Below are 25632 nucleotides of genomic sequence, written 5' to 3'. Positions count from 1 at the left end.
ACCAGAATCTTGCATATAACCTCAGGCCTGTAGATAGATAGGTTAGTGTCACTAGAACCAGCATATCACCCCTGCCCTGCAGATAGATAGGTTAGTGTCACCAGAATCTTGCATATAACCTCAGTCCTGCAGATAGATAGGTTAGTGTCACCAGAATCAGCATATCACCCCAGCCCCGCAGATAGATAGGTTAGTGTCACCAGAACCAGCATATCACCCCAGCCCTGCAGATAGATAGGTTAGTGTCACCAGAATCTTGCATATAACCTCAGTCCTGCAGATAGATAGGTTAGTGTCACCAGATCCCAGCATATCACTCCAGCCCTGCAGATAGATAGGTTAGGTTCACCAGATCCCAGCATATCACCCCAGCCCTGCAGATAGATAGGTTAGTGTCACCAGAATCCAGCATATTACCCCAGCCCTGCAGATACTGTAGATAGGTTAGTGTCACCAGAACCTCATTCCAGCCCTGGAATGATATGACCCCAGCATATCACCCCCAGCCCTACAGATAGATGGGTTGTTGTCACCAAAATCTAGCATATTACCCCAGCCCTGCAGATAGATAGGGTAGTGTCACCAGAACCAGCATATCAATACAGCCCTGAAGACAGGTTAATCTAACCTGAATCAAATGGCATTTTTCACCAGTATAATATCCCATAATGGCCCATTCACAAAGTATAATGTCCCATAGCGGCCACTCCAAGCAGTATAATATCTCACAGTAGTCCCTACACACAGTATAAAGTCCCATAGTGGCCCTTGCACACAGTAAAATGTCCCATAGCGGTCCCTCCACACAGAATAATGTTGCGTAGTGGCTCCTCTACACAGTATAATGCCCCATAGAGGCCTCCATACAGTATAATATCCCACGGTGGTCCCAATGGTGTTGGTTGCAAATATTGACAACATTTTGGGTTAGGCAGAACCCCACATTTTTGGGGTTCACTAACTACAACTATTATACTCTGACATCTTTTCAGACCCCAGTGTATAAGGATTAGAGGTGACAAACACAAAAAAAACAGTGTTACTCACCTCTTCTGGGCTGTGGTGTGACTCCCTGCTGTTTATGGCCCTTTTCAATGATGTCACAGGCATGGATTATGTTGTCATCATTATTTGTCATGATGCCAGCCTGACCCATGTGATGTCTGTGATGTCACTAAGGAGGCCTGAAGACAGCAGGGAGTCACGCATGATGCAGATCAGTCCCATTCATTTTAATGAGATGGATATGTGGCATTGTCATGTGTCCAACAAGCAAGGGGTCACTTCCTAAGAAGAAGAAAGCAGTCATGTTCTTGAATCCTGCACAACCCTTTTAACTGTTTGTAGGATAACGTTAGCAGGCTCCAGTGGTAGAAATTTAAGAAAAAAAATACTGGCTCTTGGTCATAAGCATCTCCTATCACTTGGCTGAACGTGGTGAGTCATTTATAAACATCATTTCACTAGTCTGAAAGTGGACTACCCCTTTAAATGAAGCACATCGACAACTCGGCATCATAGTCCAATATCAATACCGCGCTTATAAAGAAACTGTAAAGTGAGATGAGCTGTTATGTGATCGTCTGCGGATGATGGATGCCGTACAATCCAGTGATTAATATCGTCCCAGCGTATTTACACCTGTTATGATGAATTCATCACAAAACGCCCATTTATCACTTAATACGAAGCGAGCCGATTACGCTCCGTCTCCGCCGGGAGATTTCATTTCTTTAATTTGTAGCAAATAAATAATTGCCATTCATAAATTAAAAATGAAAAGTGTTCCATAGTGAATCAAAAACTGAAGCAATGATCATTCTCATTTCTGGATTATTTGGATTCTGCTTCAAGGCAAATGGCTCCTTCTGGCTCTCATACATTAAACAAGGACCGATCAAGGCTTGTGATTTACCGATTCTCCTCATGATGATACGGCCATGAATATGCAGGATACTTATGTGTAATTTATATACTCTAGCGTAGGCTTTTGTATGGATTTCTCTGCATTCTCTGTGTTGTTCCTAAAATGAAGGCGAAATTATTTCACGACTCTCACTTTTTTCTTTTCCAATTCAGAGAGAGTAGACGCCCACTATGTAATACGGAAAGCAGTTGTATCACAAATGTCACATCTTTAAAGGGATTCTACCATTAAAATCAAATTTTTTGTCATGTAGGAATAACCTTAGGAAAGGCTATTCTTCTCCTACCTTTAGATGTCTTCTCCAGGCCACCGTTCCGTAGAAATCCCGGTTTTCGTCGGTATGCAAATGAGTTCTCTCACAAAGAGCAGAGCCGAATTGTGACCGTTTGCACAGTCAGTAAGCGGCCATTTTCTTGTGGCCTGTGGGCATGCGCAGTCGGCTCTGCCCGAGGCCTAGAAGTTTGAACCCAGACGTGTGAAGAGTCCGTTCCTGAAGAAGATGGAGGCGGAGCTGGAGAGTTCTCTCGCAGCAATGGGGACGCCCCCAGTGCTGTTTGAGCGCTGGGGACCGCCCCCAGTGCTGTGAGAGAACTCATTTGCATACCGACACAAACCGGGATTTCTACGGAACGGCGGCGCGGAGAAGACATCTAAAGGTAGGAGAAGAATAGCCTTTCTTAAGGCTATTCCTACGTGTGACCAACAAAAAATTTTATATTAATGGTAGAATCCCTTTAATAGATCATATACAAATTAATAATCATAAAAAAATTATCTTGTATCTAGATATTGTGGGTACAGACTTGTTATGATACCTCTTTACTTTTGATTCCATCTCAGAACGTACACCTAACGGGGGGAAATTTATGAAGACCGGTATTTTTAAAACTTACGTGACACAGATATTTTTCATTTTTGAGTTTTTGTCATTTTTCTGTCCTATAGGGACTTGATTTTTGCATGACAATTTGTACTTGAAAATGGTATCATTTACTATTCTGTATAATGTAGTGGGAAGTGGGAAAAAATTCAGAATGAGGTGGAATTGAGAAAAAAACACAGTACAGTCATATTCTTATGGGTTTTGTTTTTATGGCTTCCACTCTGCAGTCAAGATGTTATGTTAGCTTTATTCTGCAGGTCAGTACGATCACGGTGATAGCAAATTTATATAGTTTTCTTAATGTTTTAAGAACTCTACAAAAATTCATAATTTTGAAGAAAAAAACATATTCTGACCCCTGTAACTTTTTTATATTTCAATGTATGGAGCTGTGTAAGACGTCTTTTTTTGCAGGGCAATATGTAGTTTTTATTGATACCATGTTGGGGAACGTATGATGTTTGATCACTTTTTATTCCATTTTTTTAGGGAGGCAATTTGGCAAAAAAAAACAAAAAACAAATCAGGTATTTTGATTTTTTTTCCTGCTACAGCCCTGGACGAGTAATTTCAGGAGGGGCGGGAGGCGTTCCTCAACGCTCTCATTTTGCAGCGCTATTGTGAGGAAGGGTGTTCCTGACTGACTGTCAGAAACGCCCTTCTGACTGTGAAGATCTACAGTATCGGCACCAATAGCTCTTCACGGGGGCACAGATCGTGAAAGCCGACAGTGCGCTGAATTCAGAGCACTGTTGGCTTTCTAGTGGTATATAAAACCGCATGTGCCCCAAGTGATGAAAGGTCCTCTTTAAGTGATGGCAGTTATGTGTGTAGATTGTAGGAGTTGCTTCACTCCTGTGTAACCTGGTGTGACAGGTGAGCTAGAAGCGGTGTTCTCCTTTTTATGATCGCATGTGTGTGTGGTAAGGTGTCATACCTCCCAACCGTCCCGATTTCCGCGGGACAGTCACGATTTGGATGAGATGTCCCGCGGTCCCGGTTGGAGGGAGGTATGTCCCGATTTCAACTCAGATCTGCGTCCAGAGGACGCAGATCTGAGTTGAACACATATGCGGCTGAAGCAAGGAGCTGACACAGGTCAGCTCCTCGCTTCTCCGCTGCGCGCCTCTCTCGCTGACACATGCGGCTGGAGGAAGGAGCTGACACAGGTCAGCTCCTCGCTTTGCCGCTGCATGTCTCTCTTGCTGACACATATGCGGCTGAAGCGAGGAGCTGACCTGTGTCAGCTCCTCGCTTCGCCGCTGCCGCCGGCTCCTGGCTTGTAGACGCGATGTGACACGTGATATGTCATGTGACACATCGCGTCTACAAGCCAGTAGCCGGCGGCAGCGGCGAAGCGAGGAGCTGACACAGGTCAGCTCCTCGCTTCAGCCGCATATGTGTCAGCGAGAGAGACACGCAGCGGCAAAGCGAGGAGCTGACCTGTGTCAGCTCCTTCCTTCAGCCGCATGTGTCAGCGAGAGAGGCGCGCAGAGAGCGGCGAGGGAGCAGAGGAGAAGGTAAGTTTAATGTGGAGGTGGAACGTGAATCTGGGGGCAGATGAAGGAGAGGACGGCATGACACTGGGGGCAGAGATGGAGAGGACGGCATGACACTGGGGGCAGAGATGGAGAGGACGGCATGACACTGGGGGCAGAGATGGAGAGGACGGCATGACACTGGGGGCAGAGATGTGGGGACATGAATCTGGGGGCAGAGATGGAGGGACATGAATCTGGGGGCAAAGATGAAGGGGACATGAATCTGGGGGCAGAGATGGGGGGACATGAATCTGAGGGCAGAGATGGGGGGACATGAATCTGGGGGCAGAGATGGGGGGACATGAATCTGAGGTCAGAGATGGGGGGACATGAATCTGGGGGCAGAGATGGAGGGGGGACATGAATCTGGGGACAGAGATGGGGGGACATGAATCTGGGGGCAGAGATGGGGGACATGAATCTGAGGGCAGAGATGGAGGGGGGACATGAATCTGGGGGCAGAGATGGAGGGACATGAATCTGGGGGCAGAGATGGAGGGGACATGAATCTGGGGGCAGAGATGGGGGGACATGAATCTGGGGGCAGAGATGGGGGACATGAATCTGGGGGCAGAGATGGGGGACATGAATCTGGGGGCAGAGATGGGGGGACATGAATCTGAGGGCAGAGATGGGGGGACATGAATCTGGGGGCAGATATAGGGGGACATGAATCTGGGGGCAGAGATGGGGGGACATGAATCTGGGGGCAGAGATGGAGGGGGGACATGAATCTGGGGGGACATGAATCTGGGGGCAGAGATGGAGGGACATTAATCTGGGGGCAGAGATGGAGGGGACATGAAACTGGGGGCAGAGATGTGGGGACATGAATCTGGGGGCAGAGATGGAAGGGGGACATGAAACTGGGGGCAGATGAAGGGTGTATATGAAACTGGGGGAGAGATAGAGGGGGGACATATAATTTACGGGTGACTGTAGGAGGATTATACTGTGTGCGGGCACATGAAAAATTAACGAGTGGGCGGAGACAAAACAGAAGTGGGCGGGGCTAAATTTGCACGCCGCACATTTTGTCCCTCTTTCAGTTCTTCAAAAGTTGGGAGGTATGAGGTGTACAGATACCCCCTCCCCAGAAATGGTATACATTGAGCAGATATATAGTGTCTGAGTCTGCCCCTTATCTTCAACCTGTTGTTTACAGGTTTATTAGAATTATCTCTACATTCAGTGTAATAAGTGGAGGCCTGGGGAGGTGATTAAGTATAAAACACAGTTATACTCACCTTTCCTCATCTCTCCCAGACATCTTTGCAGCACCAATAATCCCCCTGCATTGTCTTTGGGCCTCTGGCTGGAGTCACAAACCTCAGCGGTGACCCCGGAGTGCGTGATGTCAGCCAGGGCCCGGATATGGATGCTAGGGGACCGCACAACACCAAGAGAATTCCCAGAGGGGAGCAAATAGAGGTGAGTATAACTGATTTCTATGTTCACTCCCCAACCATCCTTGGCCTTCACTTATTATATTCTGGTGTGTGAAGAGTCACCAGACTATAATAGTGTTTTGTGGGAGACGAACCCTAAAAGTTTCACGTCAATCTAATAGATCTGTCCCTGATATATCCATTGCAGTCTCAGGCCTTACTATAACTCCTAGGCAGTATGCCCGCTGCCTCAGGGTCATGTTTGACTCAGACCTTTCCTTCACCCCTCATGTTGAATCACTTGCACGCTCGTGTCATCTCCACCTTAAAAACATCTCCAGAATACACCCTTTCCTCACCAGAGATACAGTAAAGACACTTATTGTCTCTCTGATTCATTCTCGCCTTGACTACTGTAACTCCTTACTAATCGGTCTTCCCCTCACTAAACTCTCCCCTCTACAATCTATTCTGAATGCAGCGGCCAGGCTCATCTATCAGGCTAGACGCTACAGCGATGCCTCTGGTCTGTGCCAGTCGCTACATTGGCTGCCTATTCATTATAGAATAAAATATAAAGTTATCACTCTCACCCACAAGGCTCTCCATAATGCCGCCCCTCCCTACATTTCCTCCCTCATCTCTGTCTACCGCCCAACCCGTGTTCTCCGCTCACTCAATGACCTAACACTTACATCCTCTATTATCAGAACCTCCCCCTCTCGTATACAAGACTTCTCCCGAGCTGCACCACTTCTCTGGAATGCTCTACCCCGGACAATCAGATTAACTCCCAATTTCTACAGCTTCAAGCGCAATCTAAAGACACATCTTTTCAGACAAGCCTATCACAATGTCTAACGTAAACCCTTCTGTACCGTAATTAGAATCCCTAAAATTTAACCCTTCTCTGTTCCCGCTCCCACTTTACCCCACATGATATGATGTCATTTCAGGCTAACTCTATATGTCCAAGCATCATCCACATGTTATAGGACACGACTGGTGACGGCTCATACAGTTTTATGTTTGTGTAATGACAGTAACCTCTATTATAAAAGTGTCTGACCTCTGTATAAGCAATGCCGCCCCTACTACGTCTTGTGTCACCCCCTCTACCTCATAGATTGTAAGCTCTTGCGAGCAGGGTCCTCAGTCCCATTGTGTGAAATGACTATTTCTTTGTAATGTATCTTTCTGTCTGTATTTGAACCCTACAAATTGTACAGCGCTGCGGAATATGTTGGCGCTATAGAAATAAAATGTATTATTATTATATTATTATTAATAATCCCGCCAATTTTGGAAGATTCCAGTTTGATCTGGTCTGGTTTTCTCATCCTTACTCCTTATTTAGGAACTGTTCTAATATTTAGCTCTGCCTTTATTTCCCACCATGTCCTGTCCTATAATATGTGACACCTCTCCAGATATTGTGTTATACCAGGCCTGATGTAGTGACTGAAGTAGTCTGGAGGTCTTGCTACTCCAAGAAGCCATTAGGAGGTATCAACCACTGAAGTAGCTTTATTCTCACACATTCACCGACAAAGCCAAAAAAATTTCAGGCACTTTATTCACCTTTAGTAGCCATCCATGAATTGACAGCACGGGCTGTGTGGAGTTGGGTTATGTTCACACAGTGGATATTTCCCAGGTATTTGTTATGCACTGACATCCTATATATTGTAAAGCTATGTAGTCTGAGCTGTGGTGGTCCTGCACATGGATTGTCCTCATTTACTAGGGGTAACCTGCGTCTGGTTACTAGAAGGGGTTTCCACCCAGGTTTGGGGACAGAATCGAGGGTAGGCAATGACGTTCCTTCAAATTTCAAGACAATTTTGCTAGGGTATGAATGGCAATATGAAACTTAATGAAAGCAAACTGTAGTCTGAACACGACCTTACATGTACAGTTAAATGTAGACTGAAAGTCTGACCGATTCATTTACATGACATGAAATTTCTGCAGACATATTATCTGATAGCAGATAGCCAAAACCATATAATAAGTTGCCATGTCCAGTCACAGCACCAATGTCACCCCCTCCCACCTGTCACATCCACAGACCCCATCTATGACTCCACACATGGCTGACATCCCCCCACCACCTGTCAACAACCACTACTGACCCCTCTCACCTGACCCCATACCATACATGACACCTACACACCACTGACCCCTCCCAGCCGTCACATCCACAGACTGATGACCCCCATCCATAACATCCACACACAGATACACCCCTGCCACATCCATACACAATACCGAACCCCCTCTCTCCTCTGAGCCCATATACATGACATACAGATAGCCCCCCCCCCCGTCACTTCCACAAACAATACTGACCCCGTCACCCCATACATGACATCCACACACCACTGACCCCTCCCAGCCGTCACATCCACAAACAATACTGACCCCCCTCTTACCGCGGACCCCATACCATACATGACATCCACACTCCCCCCCGTCACTAACTCCTCCCCCGTCACAACCATCCACCACTGCCCGCCGTCCTGACAGTTACAAATCTTATTTTATAAACAAACAGCCGCGTCATTCCGGGCCTTCCGTGATTGGCTGTTCAGCCGGCGGAGGGCGGGGCTATGCGGTGGACGCGTATGGTTGCCATGTAGCTAGCAGCTTCCGGTTTGGTGATGTGCCGCCTTCATACAGCGGGATTAGTGAGCCCTGTGCACACCGGGGTGAGTAGTACGTTATTACTGCGTTATCTACAGCTAGAACACAATGCGTACAGCCCGTTTCTGCTAATGAGAGGGAGAAGACGCAGCGCAGGGCTGTATCTTGTGTAGTCTTATAGGAGTATCCGGGCAGGTTGTCCTGGGGCTTGTAGTGCAGATGTAACTGCAGAGACCGTGCTCAGCACCACACATCCCTATCATGTATAATGTCACCTTATATATAGTGTGTGTATATGTGTATACTGATATATATATATATACTGTATATATACACACCCCCCTCACATACATATTGTATTGTTTCTCCACCTCCAGTATTAGACCCCTCCATGATACCGGCAGGCTGTTACGCGGCTGCTTTCATATCTTGAGCATCTTACTAGATCAGGGATGTCAAACTAATTTTTGCCACAACAGCCTGGAGGGGCTAGTTCACACCGGGGCAATGAGGCAGATTTTGACAGCAGATTTCGCCTCAAAATCTGCCTCCGTACAATGGTGGTCTATGGAGACTGCTAGCAGAAAAAAGAAGCAGCATGACCTTTATTCACGCGGATTCTGCCTGAGGAAAGCAATAGAAGTGAACGGGAGGCGAAAAACACTTTTTTTCATGACCAGGACCTAAAACTAGGTATGTTCACATTAAGGGTTAGTTCACACAGGGAGCGTTCAGGCGGATTTTGGCACCGAGAGTGACACGGGGAGCCATGTCACTCTCGGATCAAAACCCGCCTGCCACTACTGTCGCCGCTCCCCTCTCCGGAGCATGCTCAAATGAATGGGCCAACTCTGGAGGTTGCTGACGCGAGATGGACTCCGCATCTCATTGAGCCGCTGAATCCGCTTGAAGAAAGGGCAGGCTGTTTCTTTTTTCCGTGAACGGTAACATGCAGCCTGGCAGTCTCCATAGACCACCATTGTGAGGGGGCGGATTATGATGTGGATTACGTGTCATAATCCGCCCCCTCTGTGCCCGTGTGAACTAGCCTTTAGGATTTTAAAGTTTCTGCTTCAGGAATTTAAAGCAGATTTTTTCTGCTTGTCACAAAGAGTTGAGGATTTTAACTGAATTTGAAGCAGAATTTGGCTAGGGCAGTGTCCAATTCCACGCCGATAGTAAAGGTAATATTTTATTTTTACGTTAATTCAAAAAAATCAGCTAGTGCCTCCCATTAAGCATATGTTCACACATATTTTGGGGCAAATTTCGCCATCCAATCCAGGGCAGATTTTGCCCAAATTCCGCCTCCCATTGTTTTCAATGGGAGGCAGAGGTGTCAGTAGGACACGGAAAAAAGAAGCATCTTGCTCGATCTTGTCGCAAATTCTGCTGCTGATTCCTTCACAGAGGCTGCGGCTCGAGACTCCCTGCTGGTTAGGACCATTCAGCTGGGCCTAATCTGCAGCAGAAAACCGCAGCGGAGTGCCGATGTCTTGCATCTGGTCACAGCCAACCTCAGTTGAGAATGGCAGTGGCGGAAATGAAGAGGAATTCCTCTTCATTTTCTACTGTGTGAACATACCTTTAGATGAGTGGGAGGCGGATTCTGTTGCAAACTCCACGGTAAACTCAGAGGTGTGAACTTAACCTTATGGTTGTCTTGAAAAGACCATTAGTACGGTAATTCTGTGGCTATGAAAATATAGCTCGGCCAGTTATGTGTTGTTACATTTATAGCCCGCAGAAAGCAACCGTAAGGCCGGCTGTCCCCTATAAGTAATAGTGTCCTGATACTCTCCCCCTACAGGTAAAAGTCCCTACATATGTAATAGTGTCCTAATTATCTGCTTATTAGTGTCTCAGGACCATTTACATGAATTGTCCTATGAAGTGTAAGCTTCTTCTGCTTCAAGCACCTGATATGTGGGGTGCTGAGTATTGGACACAATTGATCAGATATTGATGACCTGTCATAAGGACAGGCCATCAATATATAACTTGCAGAATACTTCTTTAAACGCTACAGCAGGGCAGTGAGTAAAACCCATAGAACTATGTGCCCCATGATGCCAGGTGATGCCAAATCTCATATTAAAAGTTTATAAATTAAATATTTTGTTTTTAGGATCTGGCCATTGCGGAGAATAAAGATGGCAGGCGGGGATCCAGATGGCAAGGAATTGAGTTTGATGGATAAACAGATCACAAGGTAGTAATAATAATAATAATAATACATTTTATTTCTATAGCGCCAACATATTCCGCAGTGCTGTACAATTTGTAGGGTTCAAATACAGACAGATACATTTAAAAGAAAGTCATTTCACACAATGGGACTGAGGGCCCTGCTCGCAAGAGCTTACAATCTATGAGGTAGAGGGGGTGACACAAGAGGTAGCAGGGGCGGCATTGCTTATGCAGAGGTCAGACACTTCTGTAATAGAAGGTAAGCTGTGTGGGGTATTCTCATTTCATAAAGTAATGGCGTTTTGCTAGGCTATTCCCTACTTTTTCCATTGCTAAATGATAAAGACCCCTATGTAGGGTAAATGGCTAAAAAGCTTTTTTGGATTTTCAGAGAAAGTGCCAGAATTACCTACAGACTTTTGTGACAAAGGCAAAGACTAACAATGTCCATCACATCTTGGCTATCTGGAGGCAAATCTGGCTCCGCCCACAGTGCACTTGCAGGATTTCCGTTATGATAAAAAAATATCTCTGCGTTGCTTCATCAGTTTGTGGCTACAAAGGTAGGATTCGGGCCCTGTTACGCTGGGTTCACACCAGCGTTAGGATCTCCGTTCTCAGGTTTCCGTCTTCTGAAACCTGTCATGCCAAGTCCGTCCATGAGCGCCGGTGAGTGTTTTATGCTCTCCGCAGCGAAACCATTTTTTTAAAAAAAAAAAACGGACACAGAGTCCAACTCTGTGTCCGGTTTTAAAAAATCGGTTTCGCCGCGGAGAGCATAAAACGCTCACAGCTGGACACTTTTCAAACCCATTGAAATGAATAGGATTGAAAGATGCCGGCAGGTTTCTGTCTCCTGCCCACTTTTGTGCAGGAAACGGAAACCTGCAGAACGGACTCCCAAGCGCAGATGTGAACGAGCCCTAAGGAGACATTCACACGGAGGAAGTTGGCGGTGATTCTGGCACGATAACTCGCGTACAAATCAGCGCTGAAAAAAAGACTCCCATCGATTTTAATGGGTTCCGCGCAGAAAATGGAACCCATTGAAGTCAATGGGAGTCTTTTTTTCAGTGCTGATTCTTACGCGAGTTATCGTGCGAGAATCACCGCCAACTTCCTCCGTGTGAATGCCTCCTTAAAGACCCCTACAAAGCACTTTTTTCTGACTCCTACTCCACAGTCCTGATCTCTGCTGGTAGATGGGATAGCGCAAAAATTATTACTGAGTGACCTCCATTCCTGTCTGCCACCTCCTCCCTCAAATGTGATTGACAGCTCAGTGTATGCTCAGATGTTTAGAGGGCCAGGGGTGGCATTTCAAGAATACAGTGGACACTGGAGGCAACACGGTGGCTCAGTGGTTAGCACTGCCACCTTGCAGCGCTGGAGTCCTGGGTTCGAATCCGGCCAGGAACAACACCTGCAAAGACTTAGTATATTCCCCCTGTGTTTGCATGGATTTCCTCCCATACTCCAAAGACATACTGATAGGGGAAAAAAATGTACATTGTGATCCCTATATGGGGCTCACTATCAACAGTATAAAAAAAAAAAAAAAAAGAAGAATACAGTGGACACATTATACATAAGTTTGCAGTATTTTGTGATAGTTCCTATTAGTCTCACTGCTCCTTTTTTTTAAATTTTTTTTTTTAGTTTGCTGAACATTACCCTGAATGCGCATCTCCTGTCAGTCAATCTGCATTGCAACCAGATCTCCAGGATCGAGGGGCTCTCGTATCTCCACCGTTTACAACATCTGGACTTGTCATCCAATCTTATCTCCAGAATTGAAGGCCTGGACTCTCTAATAAGTCTACAGAGCTTGAATCTGTCTTGTAACAGGCTCACAGTAATAGAAGGTTAGTGCCTATAGCTGCTCCATAGGACTATGGAAAACCTCTGGCAGTTCTTAATTCTGCAGACAAAGAGAGTCTCCATTCACAAGTTTTTTTTTCAATTAAAGGAAACTCTGGAGTGCAGACCACCTCCCCTAAATACTCCCTTTTCCTCATATATCAGCTTCCTAAACCCTTAGCAGTATGACCTGTAGCTGGAGAGTGGGGAGACTGGGATTAAAGGGGTTGTCCGGGATAAATGGAAATAAATGGCTATCCCTAAACTAATCTAAATACCCTCCCCCTTCTTCTTTCTAAATAACATTATTAATCAAAATTGTATAGTTATCTATATACCTGGGACAGTCATCCGATGGCCCCAGGGACATTTTCTGATTATCCGGTGATAGTCCATTTCCCAATTTCCTGAAATTCGCGCTGCTGTTGGTAATTCACCTCTACTGGGTATGCATGGATCATTGCTGGAGGAGAAGAGTTCACACAGACTGAATCAGTTCAGGAAGAGGAGGGGCCATCTCACAGGAAGAAGCGTGAAGGGGCAAGTATATAATATGAGTTGGGGATTGGGCAGAGTAGGTAGGAAAGGGTGGGATAGCTAGAGAGGCAGGGAGGGGGTGTGAGGAAGGAGGTGGGAGTAAGGTGAGAGGGGTTAGTGAGGAAGTTACACATCAGGAAGCAGCAGCAAATAAACAAAAGCAGGAGATACCAGGAGCTCCCAGAGACACACAGAAATCGCTCAAAACGTGCTAAAGGTATATAGGTGTATTTATTAACCCATTAATAGCACTGACATTAAAAAAAAAAAAAAAAAAAAATTTTGCCCAGAAAACCCCTTCCAAGGGGTTTTCCCATCTCCCTGTTTCAGCAGCTTTACCTGTTGTCTCCTCTTCTCACTCTGTATTCCTCCCCCTCCCAGCTTGCTGAACAGGACGCTATGAAGTATCACAACACTTATGCAGATCAGATAATATACACATGCTTGTACAGAACATTCAGTGTTATCTGTGTGTTTACATAGAGAGATAACAGACGCCGCTGATTGTCCTGCCGGCAGAGCAGTGAGTGATGTCACTTGTCCTATCACACTGGTCCGGCGTTATGGAAACGCTGTGTAAACTATGGGAGGAATAAGTTCACATAGCAGGAAAACAAAGCAGCGTTGCAAAAGCAATATATTTAGGAAAAGTCTTCAATTGACGTAAACAACCAGTATAGATAGGATCCATGAGATGGGACAACCCCTTTAATTATTGTCAGATCCAAATGAGTTGGGATGCATGCTTGTGTAGCAGCATTCGGCCACCAATAATCACACTATTATGCTGTGTAATCAAGCAGTCATTCGCAACCGATCAGCTGTCTGCAAAACATCTTGGACAATTGTATGTTTCCAACTTTATGGTAACAGTTTGGGGAAGGCTCTTTTGTGTTCCAGCATGACTGAGCCCCAGAGCAGAATGCAAGGTCCATAAAGGCAGAGTTAGGGGATTTGCAAGACCTTGACTGACCTCAACCCCATCAAACTCTTTTGGGATGGACTACAATTGTACAATACATGAGTACATTCTGCTGAAGTAGAAGTGTGCTACTCATTACTATAATTAAAAAAGCATGCTGTTCTTCATTTAAAAGCGCTGTGTGAACTCAGCCTAAGTGTCATTTTTAAATAAGAAGTTATCCTTTTGAAACAAAGACTTACATGGGGAGGAGGGAGATGGACATGGCCTTACTGAAGGAAGAATAGCACAGAAATAAGATTATTTCATATAAATATATTTTGGATCTATACACATCATCACTCCCCCTGTCTCTTTTGACATTCAGCCAATCCTTGAAAGTAATATTTTTAGTTTCATATACCTCTGAAATTGCGACCTGTTCCACTGATGTTAAATTATATGTCTAAAGATCTAGTGATATAGAAATTATCATCTTAAGCCACTTTTCAGCTCCTTTTTGGCAGAATGTCTCAAAAAAGTGTAGTAGAAAAGATATGATCAGTCCTAAACGTGTTTCTTTCATATTGTGCCAATTGCTTTGAATTGTAGATGACGGCTTCAGTATATAGCTGTATTACAAAGCTTAGAATTAGGCATATCAAGCCTGCTCGCGACACCTATGTTGTGTTACCTGTAGGTTTTACATCTGCGACAAAAATCTAATAGGGATTGACCACATATAGAGCATTCTGCAGATTTCCTGTCCTATAACTAGAGATGAGCGAGTACTATTCGAATCTCCCGTTTCGAATAGCACGTACCCATAGGAATGAATGGATGCAGACGGCACACAGGGGGTTAAGTGGCTGGTCGCTGGCAAAGTCGGCGTGCCAGCCGCTTCCATTCATCCCTATGGGTGCGTGCTATTCGAAACGGCCGTTTCGAATAGTACTCGCTCATCTCTACCTATAACCCATTCAATAGTATTTTATTGTCTTCTGCTGCAGCTTTTATAGCACCAAGTCAGTCATTAACAGACATTACTGGCACCAGATGGACCTCATTGGTTTAAAATAAGATCCATTGTATACATATACAGTGCCTACAAGTAGTATTCAACCCCCTGCAGATTTAGCAGGTTTACACATTCGGAATTCACTTGGCATTGTGACATTTGGACTGTAGATCAGCCTGGAAGTGTGAAATGCACTGCAGCAAAAAAGAATGTTATTCTTTGTTTAATTTTTTTTTTAAATTGTGAAAAGTTTATTCAGAGGGTCATTTATTATTCAACCCCTCAAACCACCAGAATTCTGTTTGATTCCCCTAAAGTATTAAGAAGTAGTTCAGGCACAAAGAACAATGAGCTTCACATGTTTGGATTAATTATCTCTTTTTCCAGCCTTTTCTGACTATTTAAGACCCTCCCCAAACTTGTGAACAGCACTCATACATGGTCAACATGGGAAAGACAAAGGAGCATTCCAAGGCCATCAGAGACAAGATCGTGGAGGGTCACAAGGCTGGCAAGGGGTACAAAACCCTTTCCAAGGAGTTGGGCCTACCTGTCTCCACTGTTGGGAGCATCATCCGGAAGTGGAAGGCTTATGGAACTACTGTTAGCCTTCCACGGCCTGGACAGCCTTTGAAAGTTTCCTCCCGTGCTGAAGCCAGGCTTGTCCGAAGAGTCAAGGCTAACCCAAGGACAACAAGGAAGGAGCTCCGGGAAGATCTCATGGCAGTGGGGACATTGGTTTCAGTCAATACCATAAGTAATGTACTCCACCGCAATGGTCTCCATTCCAGACGAGCCCGTAAGGTACCTTTACTTTCAAAGCGTCATGTCAAGGATCGTCTACAGTTTGCTCATGATCACTTGGAGGACTCTGAGACAGACTGGTTCAAGGTTCTCTGGTCTGATGAGACCAAGATCGAGATCTTTGGTGCCAACCACACACGTGACGTTTGGAGACTGGATGGCACTGCATACGACCCCAAGAATACCATCCCTACAGTCAAGCATGGTGGTGGCAGCATCATGCTGTGGGGCTGCTTCTCAGCCAAGGGGCCTGGCCATCTGGTCTGCATCCATGGGAAGATGGATAGCACAGCCTACCTGGAGATTTTGGCCAAGAACCTCCGCTCCTCCATCAAGGATCTTAAGATGGGTCGTCATTTCATCTTCCAACAAGACAACGACCCAAAGCACACAGCCAAGAAAACCAAGGCCTGGTTCAAGAGGGAAAAAATCAAGGTGTTGCAGTGGCCTAGTCAGTCTCCTGACCTTAACCCAATTGAAAACTTGTGGAAGGAGCTCAAGATTAAAGTCCACATGAGACACCCAAAGAACCTAGATAACTTGGAGAAGATCTGCATGGAGGAGTGGGCCAAGATAACTCCAGAGACCTGTGCCGGCCTGATCAGGTCTTATAAAAGACGATTATTAGCTGTAATTGCAAACAAGGGTTATTCCACAAAATATTAAACCTAGGGGTTGAATAATAATTGACCCACACTTTTATGTTTAAAATTTATTAAAATTTTAACTGAGCAACATAACCTTTTGGTTTGTAAGATTTATGCATCTGTTAATAAATCCTGCTCTTGTTTGAAGTTTGAAGGCTCTAACTTATTTGCATCTTATCAAACCTGCTAAATCGGCAGGGGGTTGAATACTACTTGTAGGCACTGTATAGTTATATATCTTATAGGGGTTTTCCAGGTAAAAAGTGCTTTTTATAAAAAGGTCTATTAGTGCTAGTAATGGGTTAATAAGTGCACCCATATACCTTTGAGGGCGGGTTCACACCATCGCCCGATCTCCGTTTTGCAGGTTTCCATTTTCTGTCGGCAGGAAACGGTTTTGCCGTGGAGACCACAAAACGCTCACGGGTGGACACTTTTCAAACCCATTCAAATGTGTACAAAATCAGATTGACGGTCAGTTTCAATTATTTTTCAATTAATTGCTCATCCCTTCAGGTAGGTATTACTAGATTATGTAGCTTTTTTTTCTTTATTTTTTAAAGGGAGTCTGTCACTAGGGTAAAGCATAGTAAACCAGCAACACATCTAGATGGGTCAGGCTTACCTGAATATAACACCTTACTTTGCAAGAAAATTTGTGTTTTTGTTGCCGAGATATTCATTTATTTCACAATATGTAAATGAGCGGTCTGGAGCACTGAAGGCGGCTCTGTTGCTCCCAACTGCTATGCCCCACACTGCTCTGATATGCCAGCATGGATGCGAGAACACAGACCCATGCGAGATATGAGTAATTCTCCTGGCCCTGTCACTGAGGCTTGGTTCAGGGGCAACACCGTGGCTCAGTGGTTAGCACTCAGCCTTGCAGCGCTGGAGTCCTGGGTTCGAATCCCGCTAGGAAAAACAGCTGCAAGGAGTTTGTATGTTCTCCCCATGTTTGTGTGGATTTCGTCCCATTCTACAAAGTCATACTGATAGAAAAATATATATATATATGCATTGTGATCCCTATATGGGGCTCACAATCTACATAAACAAAAACTAAGGCCCGTTTCACATCTGCGTTTGAGTCTTCTGTTTCCCACGCCGCATGAAACTTGCGGAGAGAAACCGCTCGGACTTTATTATATTCCATCGGGTCGATGGGTTTCCTAAGGTAAGCACTTTTATATGTCAACTAGGTTTCTGTTCGGGGGGACGACTCCCAAACAAAAACCAGGGAAAAGACATTACATTTGGGTGAGCCAGACCTATCTAACTGTGTTGCTGGTTTAACCACTTCCGGACCGCCCATAGACTATAAACGTCCGGATAGTGGTTGCCTAGTCCTGACAGGATGTGCCGGTACGTCCAATCAGAACACAGCAGCTGCACAGAGATCTTGCAGCTGCTGAAGCTGGGAGCAGGCTGTAACTTCAGCCGGAGATCCCAGAGAGAAGGAAGGGAAGGTTTATTCCCTTCCCTGCCTTCTCGATCGCTGTGTATACAGCACTCAATGAGCGCTGTATACACGGCTATGGGCACTGCCATGATGCGGCCGTCCTCTGACCCGGCGGTCACGTGATCCGCTGGGAGCAGCGTCTTGCAAGAGCTGCTGGGTCCTACAGGACCCAGATCAGCTCTGTATACCATGTATAGCAGCGTGCAGGAGGCTGCATTCCTCCTGCAACTGGGGCTAAATGTACCAGCCCCAGTTATAGGAGAAATCAGCCTCCAGTACAAAAAAAAAGGTGATCAGATGTCCCCAAAGGTCTCTTATCACCTTATGGGGACACAATCAAAAAAAAAAAAAAAATTATATATATATATATATATATATATATATATATATATATATACACTCAGCGGCCACTTTATTAGGTACACCATGCTAGTAACGGGTTGGACCCCCTTTTGCCTTCAGAACTGCCTCAATTCTTCGTGGCATAGATTCAACAAGGTGCTGGAAGCATTCCTCAGAGATTTTGGTCCATATTGACATGATGGCATCACACAGTTGCCGCAGATTTGTCGGCTGCACATCCATGATGCGAATCTCCCGTTCCACCACATCCCAAAGATGCTCTATTGGATTGAGATCTGGTGACTGTGGAGGCCATTGGAGTACAGTGAACTCATTGTCATGTTCAAGAAACCAGTCTGAGATGATTCCAGCTTTATGACATGGCGCATTATCCTGCTGAAAGTAGCCATCAGATGTTGGGTACATTGTGGTCATAAAGGGATGGACATGGTCAGCAACAATACTCAGGTAGGCTTTGGCGTTGCAACGATGCTCAATTGGTACCAAGGGGCCCAAAGAGTGCCAAGAAAATATTCCCCACACCATGACACCACCACCACCAGCCTGAACCGTTGATACAAGGCAGGATGGATCCATGCTTTCATGTTGTTGACGCCAAATTCTGACCCTACCATCCGAATGTCGCAGCAGAAATCGAGACTCATCAGACCAGGCAACGTTTTTCCAATCTTCAATTGTCCAATTTCGATGAGCTTGTGCAAATTGTAGCCTCAGTTTCCTGTTCTTAGCTGAAAGGAGTGGCACCCGGTGTGGTCTTCTGCTGCTGTAGCCCATCTGCCTCAAAGTTCGACGTACTGTGCATTCAGAGATGCTCTTCTGGCTACCTTGGTTGTAACGGGTGGCTATTTGAGTCACTGTTGCCTTTCTATCAGCTCGAACCAGTCTGGCCATTCTCCTCTGACCTCTGGCATCAACAACGCATTTCCGCCCACAGAACTGCCGCTCACTGGATGTTTTTTCTTTTTCGGACCATTCTCTGTAAACCCTAGAGATGGTTGTGCGTGAAAATCCCAGTAGATTAGCAGTTTCTGAAATACTCAGACCAGCCCTTCTGGCACCAACAACCATGCCACGTTCAAAGGCACTCAAATCACCTTTCTTCCCCATACTGATGCTCGGTTTGAACTGCAGGAGATTGTCTTGACCATGTCTACATGCCTAAATGCACTGAGTTGCCGCCATGTGATTGGCTGATTAGAAATTAAGTGTTAACGAGCAGTTGGACAGGTGTACCTAATAAAGTGGCCGGTGAGTGTATATATATATATATATATATATATTACCGTATATACTCGAGTATAAGCCGAATTTTTCAGCCCAGTTTTTGTGCTGAAAAGCCCCCCTCGGCTTATACTCGAGTCAGCAAAAAAAAAAAAATTTTTTTTTTTTTTTTTAGGGGGGTGGGTCTATGACCAGCCACAATATTAATGTATATAATCTCCCATAAAATAGTGCAAAAATAAATAAATAAATGTTCTAAATCGCTCCTTTCCCTAGAATACATACAAAAGTAGAAAATGACTGTGAAACACATACACATTAGGTATCCCTGTCTGAAAGTGCCCGGTCTACTGAATATAGGGGATCTGCAGTGCTCCTGTTCCATCAGGAAGGGGTTAATAGGAGCACTGCAGATACCCTATATTCAGCCAGACTGAATTCCAAGTGGGGGAAAAAAAGGAAGGGAAGGCACAGACAAAACCAAAACACCCTTCCCCATCACCCAGCACCTACTGCACCCAAAAACTACAACCATTTTAATTTTTGAAATTTTCCAGTAGCTGCTGCATTTCCCCCCCCCTAGGCTTATACTCGAGTCAATAAGTTTTCCCAGTTTTTTGTGGTAAAATTGGGGGGGTCGGCTTATATTCGGGTCGGCTTATACTCGAGTATATACGGTATATAAATAAAATAATAATACGCTAATAAACGCTAATAAAACTATTTTATAAAGTTTTTCAGTAGCAATTTGTGTTATTAAATTAAAAAAAATAATAATAAAGTAAAACCAGACACAATTTCCCTCCTATTATGTTCATATTTTCCCGGATATAAAAAAAATTAAAACACATTCGAAAATAAAAACAACATAAAAATAAAGCCCTATGTGTCCCTGAAAAAAGACGCAAAAATTAGTTGAATGAGACGGATGAGAAAAATGTTACAGCCCTCAAAACCGCACATACAAAAATACCTGAAAATGTGTCTGGTCCTGGACCACAAATTGGCCCGGTACTGAAGTGGTTAATATGTTTCCCCCCGGTGACAGACTCCCTTTATGTTATTTTCTTGTGATATTATTATATGATTCTTCTAATGTATTTTCTTCAGGGCTGCAGAACTTATTAAATCTGAGGAAAGTGAACCTATCCTATAATCGTATAGATGACCTGAGTGGTAAGTGGATCTATCACCCCTGTTTCCGCATCTCGCTGCCTAGACATTGAATTGCCAGTGAAGAGGTTTTATTAATGAGCAGACATTTATGGCGAGACATGATAATGGAGCCGATGGCTTCATCTTCTCCGGCTGTGTAATGGATTGTGACAGTAACATCTTTATGATAATATCGCTTTGTACACAATGAAGAACTGCAGATTGTTTTTCAATTTCTTTTAACATATTAACATTTCAGTTTATTGGCCTATGAAATCTGAAGCCTCCGGAATGGAAAGTGGACGCAGAAATTCTAATTCTCCGGCGTCAGTATTCAATGTGATCTAGATCTTAGCACAGATGGGTTAATGTGAAAAGGGACCTGCATTTACATTTCTGTTAAAGAGGACCTTTCACTGATTTGGGCACAGACCGTTCTATATACTGGTGGAAAGCTGACAGTGCGCTTAATTCAGCGCACTGTCAGCTTTCCCGATCTGTGCCCCAGGTAAAGAGCTTTTAGTCCCGGTACCGTAGCTCTTCACAGTCAGAAGGGCGTTTCTGACATTCAGTCAGGAACGTCCTTCTCCACAGCAGCGCCTATAGCACTGTACAGTGTGAGTGGGGAGGAACGCCCCCTCCCTCTGCTCACAGTGCTCGTACATAGACGATTGTTATCAGGATGGGAGAGGGTGTTCCTCCCCGCTCACACTGTACAGCGCGATAGGCGCTACTGTGGAGAAGGACGTACCTCCTGGTAATACTCGTCTATGGATGAGTACTGTGAGCAGAGGGAGGGGGCGTTCCTCCCCACACTCACAGTACAGTGTTATAGGCGCTGCTGTGCAGAAGGACGTTCCTGACTGACTGTCAGAAACACCCTTCTGACTGTGAAGAGCTACAGTACCGGGACCGATAGCTCTTCACCCGGGGCACAGATTGGAAAAGCCGATAGTGAGCTGCATTCAGCGCACTGTCAGCTTTCCAGTGGTATATAACACCAAAAAAGGTGAATATAGGCTGTGTCTTACCACATCGTCGGCTTGCCTGGAGGTCCCTCTTCAGTCCGGAGGTATATAACACCGCCTGTCCAAAATCCATGAAAGGTCCTCTTTAAAGGGATTCCATCATTATAATTAATTTTTTTTTTATCCCTTACACGTAGGAATAGCCTTAAGAAAGGCTATTCTTCTCCTACCTTCTCTGCGCCACTGGTCGGTAGAAATCCCGGGTTTCTTCGGTATGCAAATGAGTTCTCTCGCAGCACTGGGGGGGCGTCGCCAATGCTGCGAGAGAAATCTCCAGCACCGCCTCCACCTTCACCTGGAACGGTCTCTCCCTGTGTCTTCTTCCGGCGCTGGCTTCAAACTTCTAGGCCTCGAGCAGAGCCGACTACGCATGCGCGCGGCTATTTTCCTGTGGCCGCTTACACAGTAAACTGGTGTAAGTAGTCATTTACATATGCAGGAGTTTGTGTCTGTGCAAAAAGAAAATTGTTTCACAGCGGGCAGACAGCGGCGCAAGTGGGAACTTTCAGCCATTGATAGGTATTCTCATTTGATTATCTCATTTTTTTCAGGATTAATTCCTCTTCATGGACGGAATCACAAACTTAGCCACGTATATCTCCATAGCAATTGCATTGGCAGTATAGACCAAGTATTGCACAGCATGATGGGACTGCACTGTTTAGTGCACCTGACATTAGAGCAGGATGGCAAAGGCAACCCTGTTTGTTATGCAGAAGGTAATTTTTCACATTTCTTTTTAACGCTCAGTTATAGTTAGAATATAGACTTTCCATCCACTACTTGTGTTATGTATGACACGTAAAAAGTTTATCAAAGCTGGCACGTACTCGTCTTCATCTACTCTGCCTTGGGACGTATCTAATTTATAAGGTCATTCCTCCTGAACAAGACCTCCAGTAAGAACACAACTTTCTACGTCTGCACCCTTCAGCTTATTTTACATCATCCTCTTATTGTCTTTTCTGCATATTGTACTTACTTCTGATAAACTCGAGTAGAAAAGTTCGCTGGAGCCTGGTTCTCTCAGTACCTGGCATTGCAGAATTACTGGTCACATTCACAGTCATTTGGCTGGAGACTAGTGGTTATAGGAGTTTCCGAAGGTATTCACATTTCTTATATACTTTTATTACATAATGGATAAAGTGTACAATATATTCTCCTTTGTACAACAGGTTAGTAATAACATTGTATAGCAGCAACATCAGAACTGCCCTTGAGTTACAGCTTGTATTGTAGTCCAGAGTTACAGTCATACACACACGGCTTTGGATTCACTCTAGCTATGCATCTCCATTGTTTAAAGGGATTCTACCACTAAAACACATTTTTTTCTAGTTACCACGTCGGAATAGCCTTTAAAAAGGCTATTCGTCTCCTACCTTTGGAAGTGCTCTCCGCCGCGCCGTTCGTTCAAAATACTGGTTTGTACCGGTATGCTAATTAGTTCTCTCGCAGCGATGGGGGCGTCCCCATCGCAGGAGCAGCGATGGGGGCGTCCCCATTGCAGCTCGAAAACCGACCGCAGCGCCGCCTCTATGGTCTTTGGTATCCTCCCCTTCCTTCTTCAGCGTCCTGTCGGACGCCTGCGCAGTACGTTCTGTTCGGCGAAGATTGCCGAACGTACTGCGCATGCGCGAAATTGCGGTCCCAGCCATAGTGCGGGCACCTCAATTTCGCACATGTGCAGTACGTTCGGCAATCTTTGCCGAACAGAGCGTACTGCGCAGGCGTCCGACAGGATGCTGAAGAAGGAAGGGGAGGATACCAAAGACCATAGAGGCGGCGCTGCGGTCGGTTTTCGAGCTGCAATGGGGACGCCCCCATCGCTGTGAGAAAACTAATTAGCATACCGGTACAAACCGGTATTTTGAACGAACGGCGCGGCGGAGAGCACTTCCAAAGGTAGGAGACGAATAGCCTTTTAAAAGGCTATTCCGACGTGTTAACTAGAAAAAAATGTGTTTTAGTGGTAGAATCCCTTTGTCTATTGGGGGGGGGACCAACTCAATGGGGAGGCAGATCACTAAAACAGTGGTTACATTCGGGGGTCCATTGGGTGTTCGTAATTTTAAAACGGAAAGCGCCAGAGAGAAAAACTCTTGCGTGCAGGCATTTTTCCTTTGCAGACACTGTGTCGGGAGTCTCTAAGGTCTTGTTCACATTAGCATTTGTATTCCGTCCAGGGGAGTCTGCATGAGGTCCCCGCCAAACGGAATACCGAACGTAACTGCAAGCGGTGTGCCAGTGAAAGCACATGCATCCCATAGACTATAATGGGGTCCACGTGCTTGCCGACAGTTCTCCACAGGGAATATGAGGACAAGAAAGCACTTCACAATCTACTTTCCTGCCCGCATGATTTGTGCGTGCAGCAAGCACATGGACCCCATTATAGTCTGTGGGATCCATGTGCTTTCACTGCACACCGCTTGCAGTTGCATTTGGTATTCTGTTTGGCGGGTTCCCCATGTGGACTCCCCCGTACGGAATACAAACGCAGATGTGAATGAAAGGTAAGAGGGAAATCCATTGTAAGAAAACATATAGCATTCAGTATATGTTTTTTATTGAGTCAGTCTGCATAGGAAAGTGTGTAATACTACAACTTCCTGTACAGTGGAAAAATATAATATGCCAGCCCAGAGTATACGTAAAGGACATTATTATATCACGCACTGGGTTATTGGCGGTCTATGAACACTTCGGAGACGTATATCATGGAACTCTCTTGATATGGCCTCACATTGCCAAAATTGAGACATGAACAGAACATAAGCTGAGCTCTTATTATCTAGTAGGACAATTAAGATTTACTTGCATCAAATTGTTGTACTGTCTGATGGCTACACCTACCGGAATGACAGTCTCCTGAACAAGCACTAGGTGGGAGCTGAATCAGCAAGAGATGCTGGGAGATTGAAGCTCTGAAGGCTAAATCACTGTGAATGGAGCTTTGCCGTTAAATACAGGCTATTACCCAGGACCAGTACAGTTCAAGGATCCAATTCAGGGCTGCTTTAAATAACCTGTTTTTTTTCCGCTTAGGGTACAGAGATTTGATTCTTGGAGGCTTGCCACAGCTGAAAGGCCTTGATGGGATAAGTAGGTCGGGTGAATCTGTTATTGGATTCGATATAGACGCCGTAGATCTGCCTAATCTGGACTTCCTGGAATATCTGATTACATGTGACGATGACAAGGCAGACAGAGATATGAAGGTAAGAGTCCTTGTAATGATGTATAGTGATAATGGACTTTGTATAATACACTTTATAATATATCTTGTTGAAAAAAGTTTATTTTCCCAGATACAACTTAATAATGTGTCCTGTAAGAAAAACAACATCATAACGCAGTGTATACTGAATACGGTGTCACCGCGGAGAGGCTGCACATGGACCCCAGCAGTTTGCTTTTAAAACCCACTCAAATGAATGGGTTTTAAAACTGACCCCCAGGAAGCCGTCCCCTATCTGGTGAATAGGACAGAGACCCAGCGAGCAGACACAGGCGCAAGTGTGAGCGCCCCCTTAGCTTTGTATTCAGTATTAAATAGTTGTCAAGGAGAGGTTTCTCTTCTGTAGGGGGCTATAGGTGAAACTGATCAGCCAAGACTGTACAGGATATGACATGGAGAGAAGCTGATCAATTGTCCATTGCGAGCATGAACATGAAAAAGATGTTTGCTTTTGAGAAAATATACAAAAACTGCTACAGGTCATGTGAAATAATCCTAGGTGCAGGTAACGGGGGATTCACTATACTTAAGTTTGTTGTTCAGGACTTATTTTTTTAGGACCAAAGCTTAGGATAGGTAAATATATGATCGGTGGGGGCCAACAGCAGTAGGGAGCGCGGCCACTTCCACTTTTGACATCCATTCTATACAGCGCACAGTCGGAAGCAATTGGCTCTGTTCCTTGTATAGTGTCTTTGGCTTCATAGCATTGAATTCAATGGGAGCTAAGCTGCAGTGACTGTACCAGGCTGAAAGCAATTGACTCTGTGCTATAAATAGTACAGGCATTGGAAAGGCACCCGTGTATTCATACAGC

At 45.0% G+C, this 25632-nt stretch overlaps 1 protein-coding gene across 1 annotated transcript in view; it reads left to right on the top strand.

Annotated features, from left to right (window-relative positions):
• Positions 1-8317: 8317 nt before the first annotated feature.
• LRRCC1 (leucine rich repeat and coiled-coil centrosomal protein 1) overlaps positions 8318-25632 on the top strand; it is a 54432-nt gene continuing 37117 nt past the window's right edge. Inside the window, exons 1-6 of the mRNA XM_075270362.1 lie at positions 8318-8450; positions 10514-10597; positions 12235-12440; positions 20499-20564; positions 22123-22290; positions 24623-24795. Coding sequence (XP_075126463.1) covers positions 10539-10597; positions 12235-12440; positions 20499-20564; positions 22123-22290; positions 24623-24795 — 672 coding nt within the window. The 5' untranslated portion in view covers positions 8318-8450; positions 10514-10538. The remainder of the gene's footprint in view (positions 8451-10513; positions 10598-12234; positions 12441-20498; positions 20565-22122; positions 22291-24622; positions 24796-25632) is intronic.

The sequence above is a fragment of the Leptodactylus fuscus genome, chromosome 4, assembly GCF_031893055.1.
Source record: "Leptodactylus fuscus isolate aLepFus1 chromosome 4, aLepFus1.hap2, whole genome shotgun sequence".
NCBI lineage: Eukaryota > Metazoa > Chordata > Amphibia > Anura > Leptodactylidae > Leptodactylus > Leptodactylus fuscus.
Note: the sequence above shows the minus strand (reverse complement) of the source record. Positions and strands in the feature narration are given on the sequence as shown.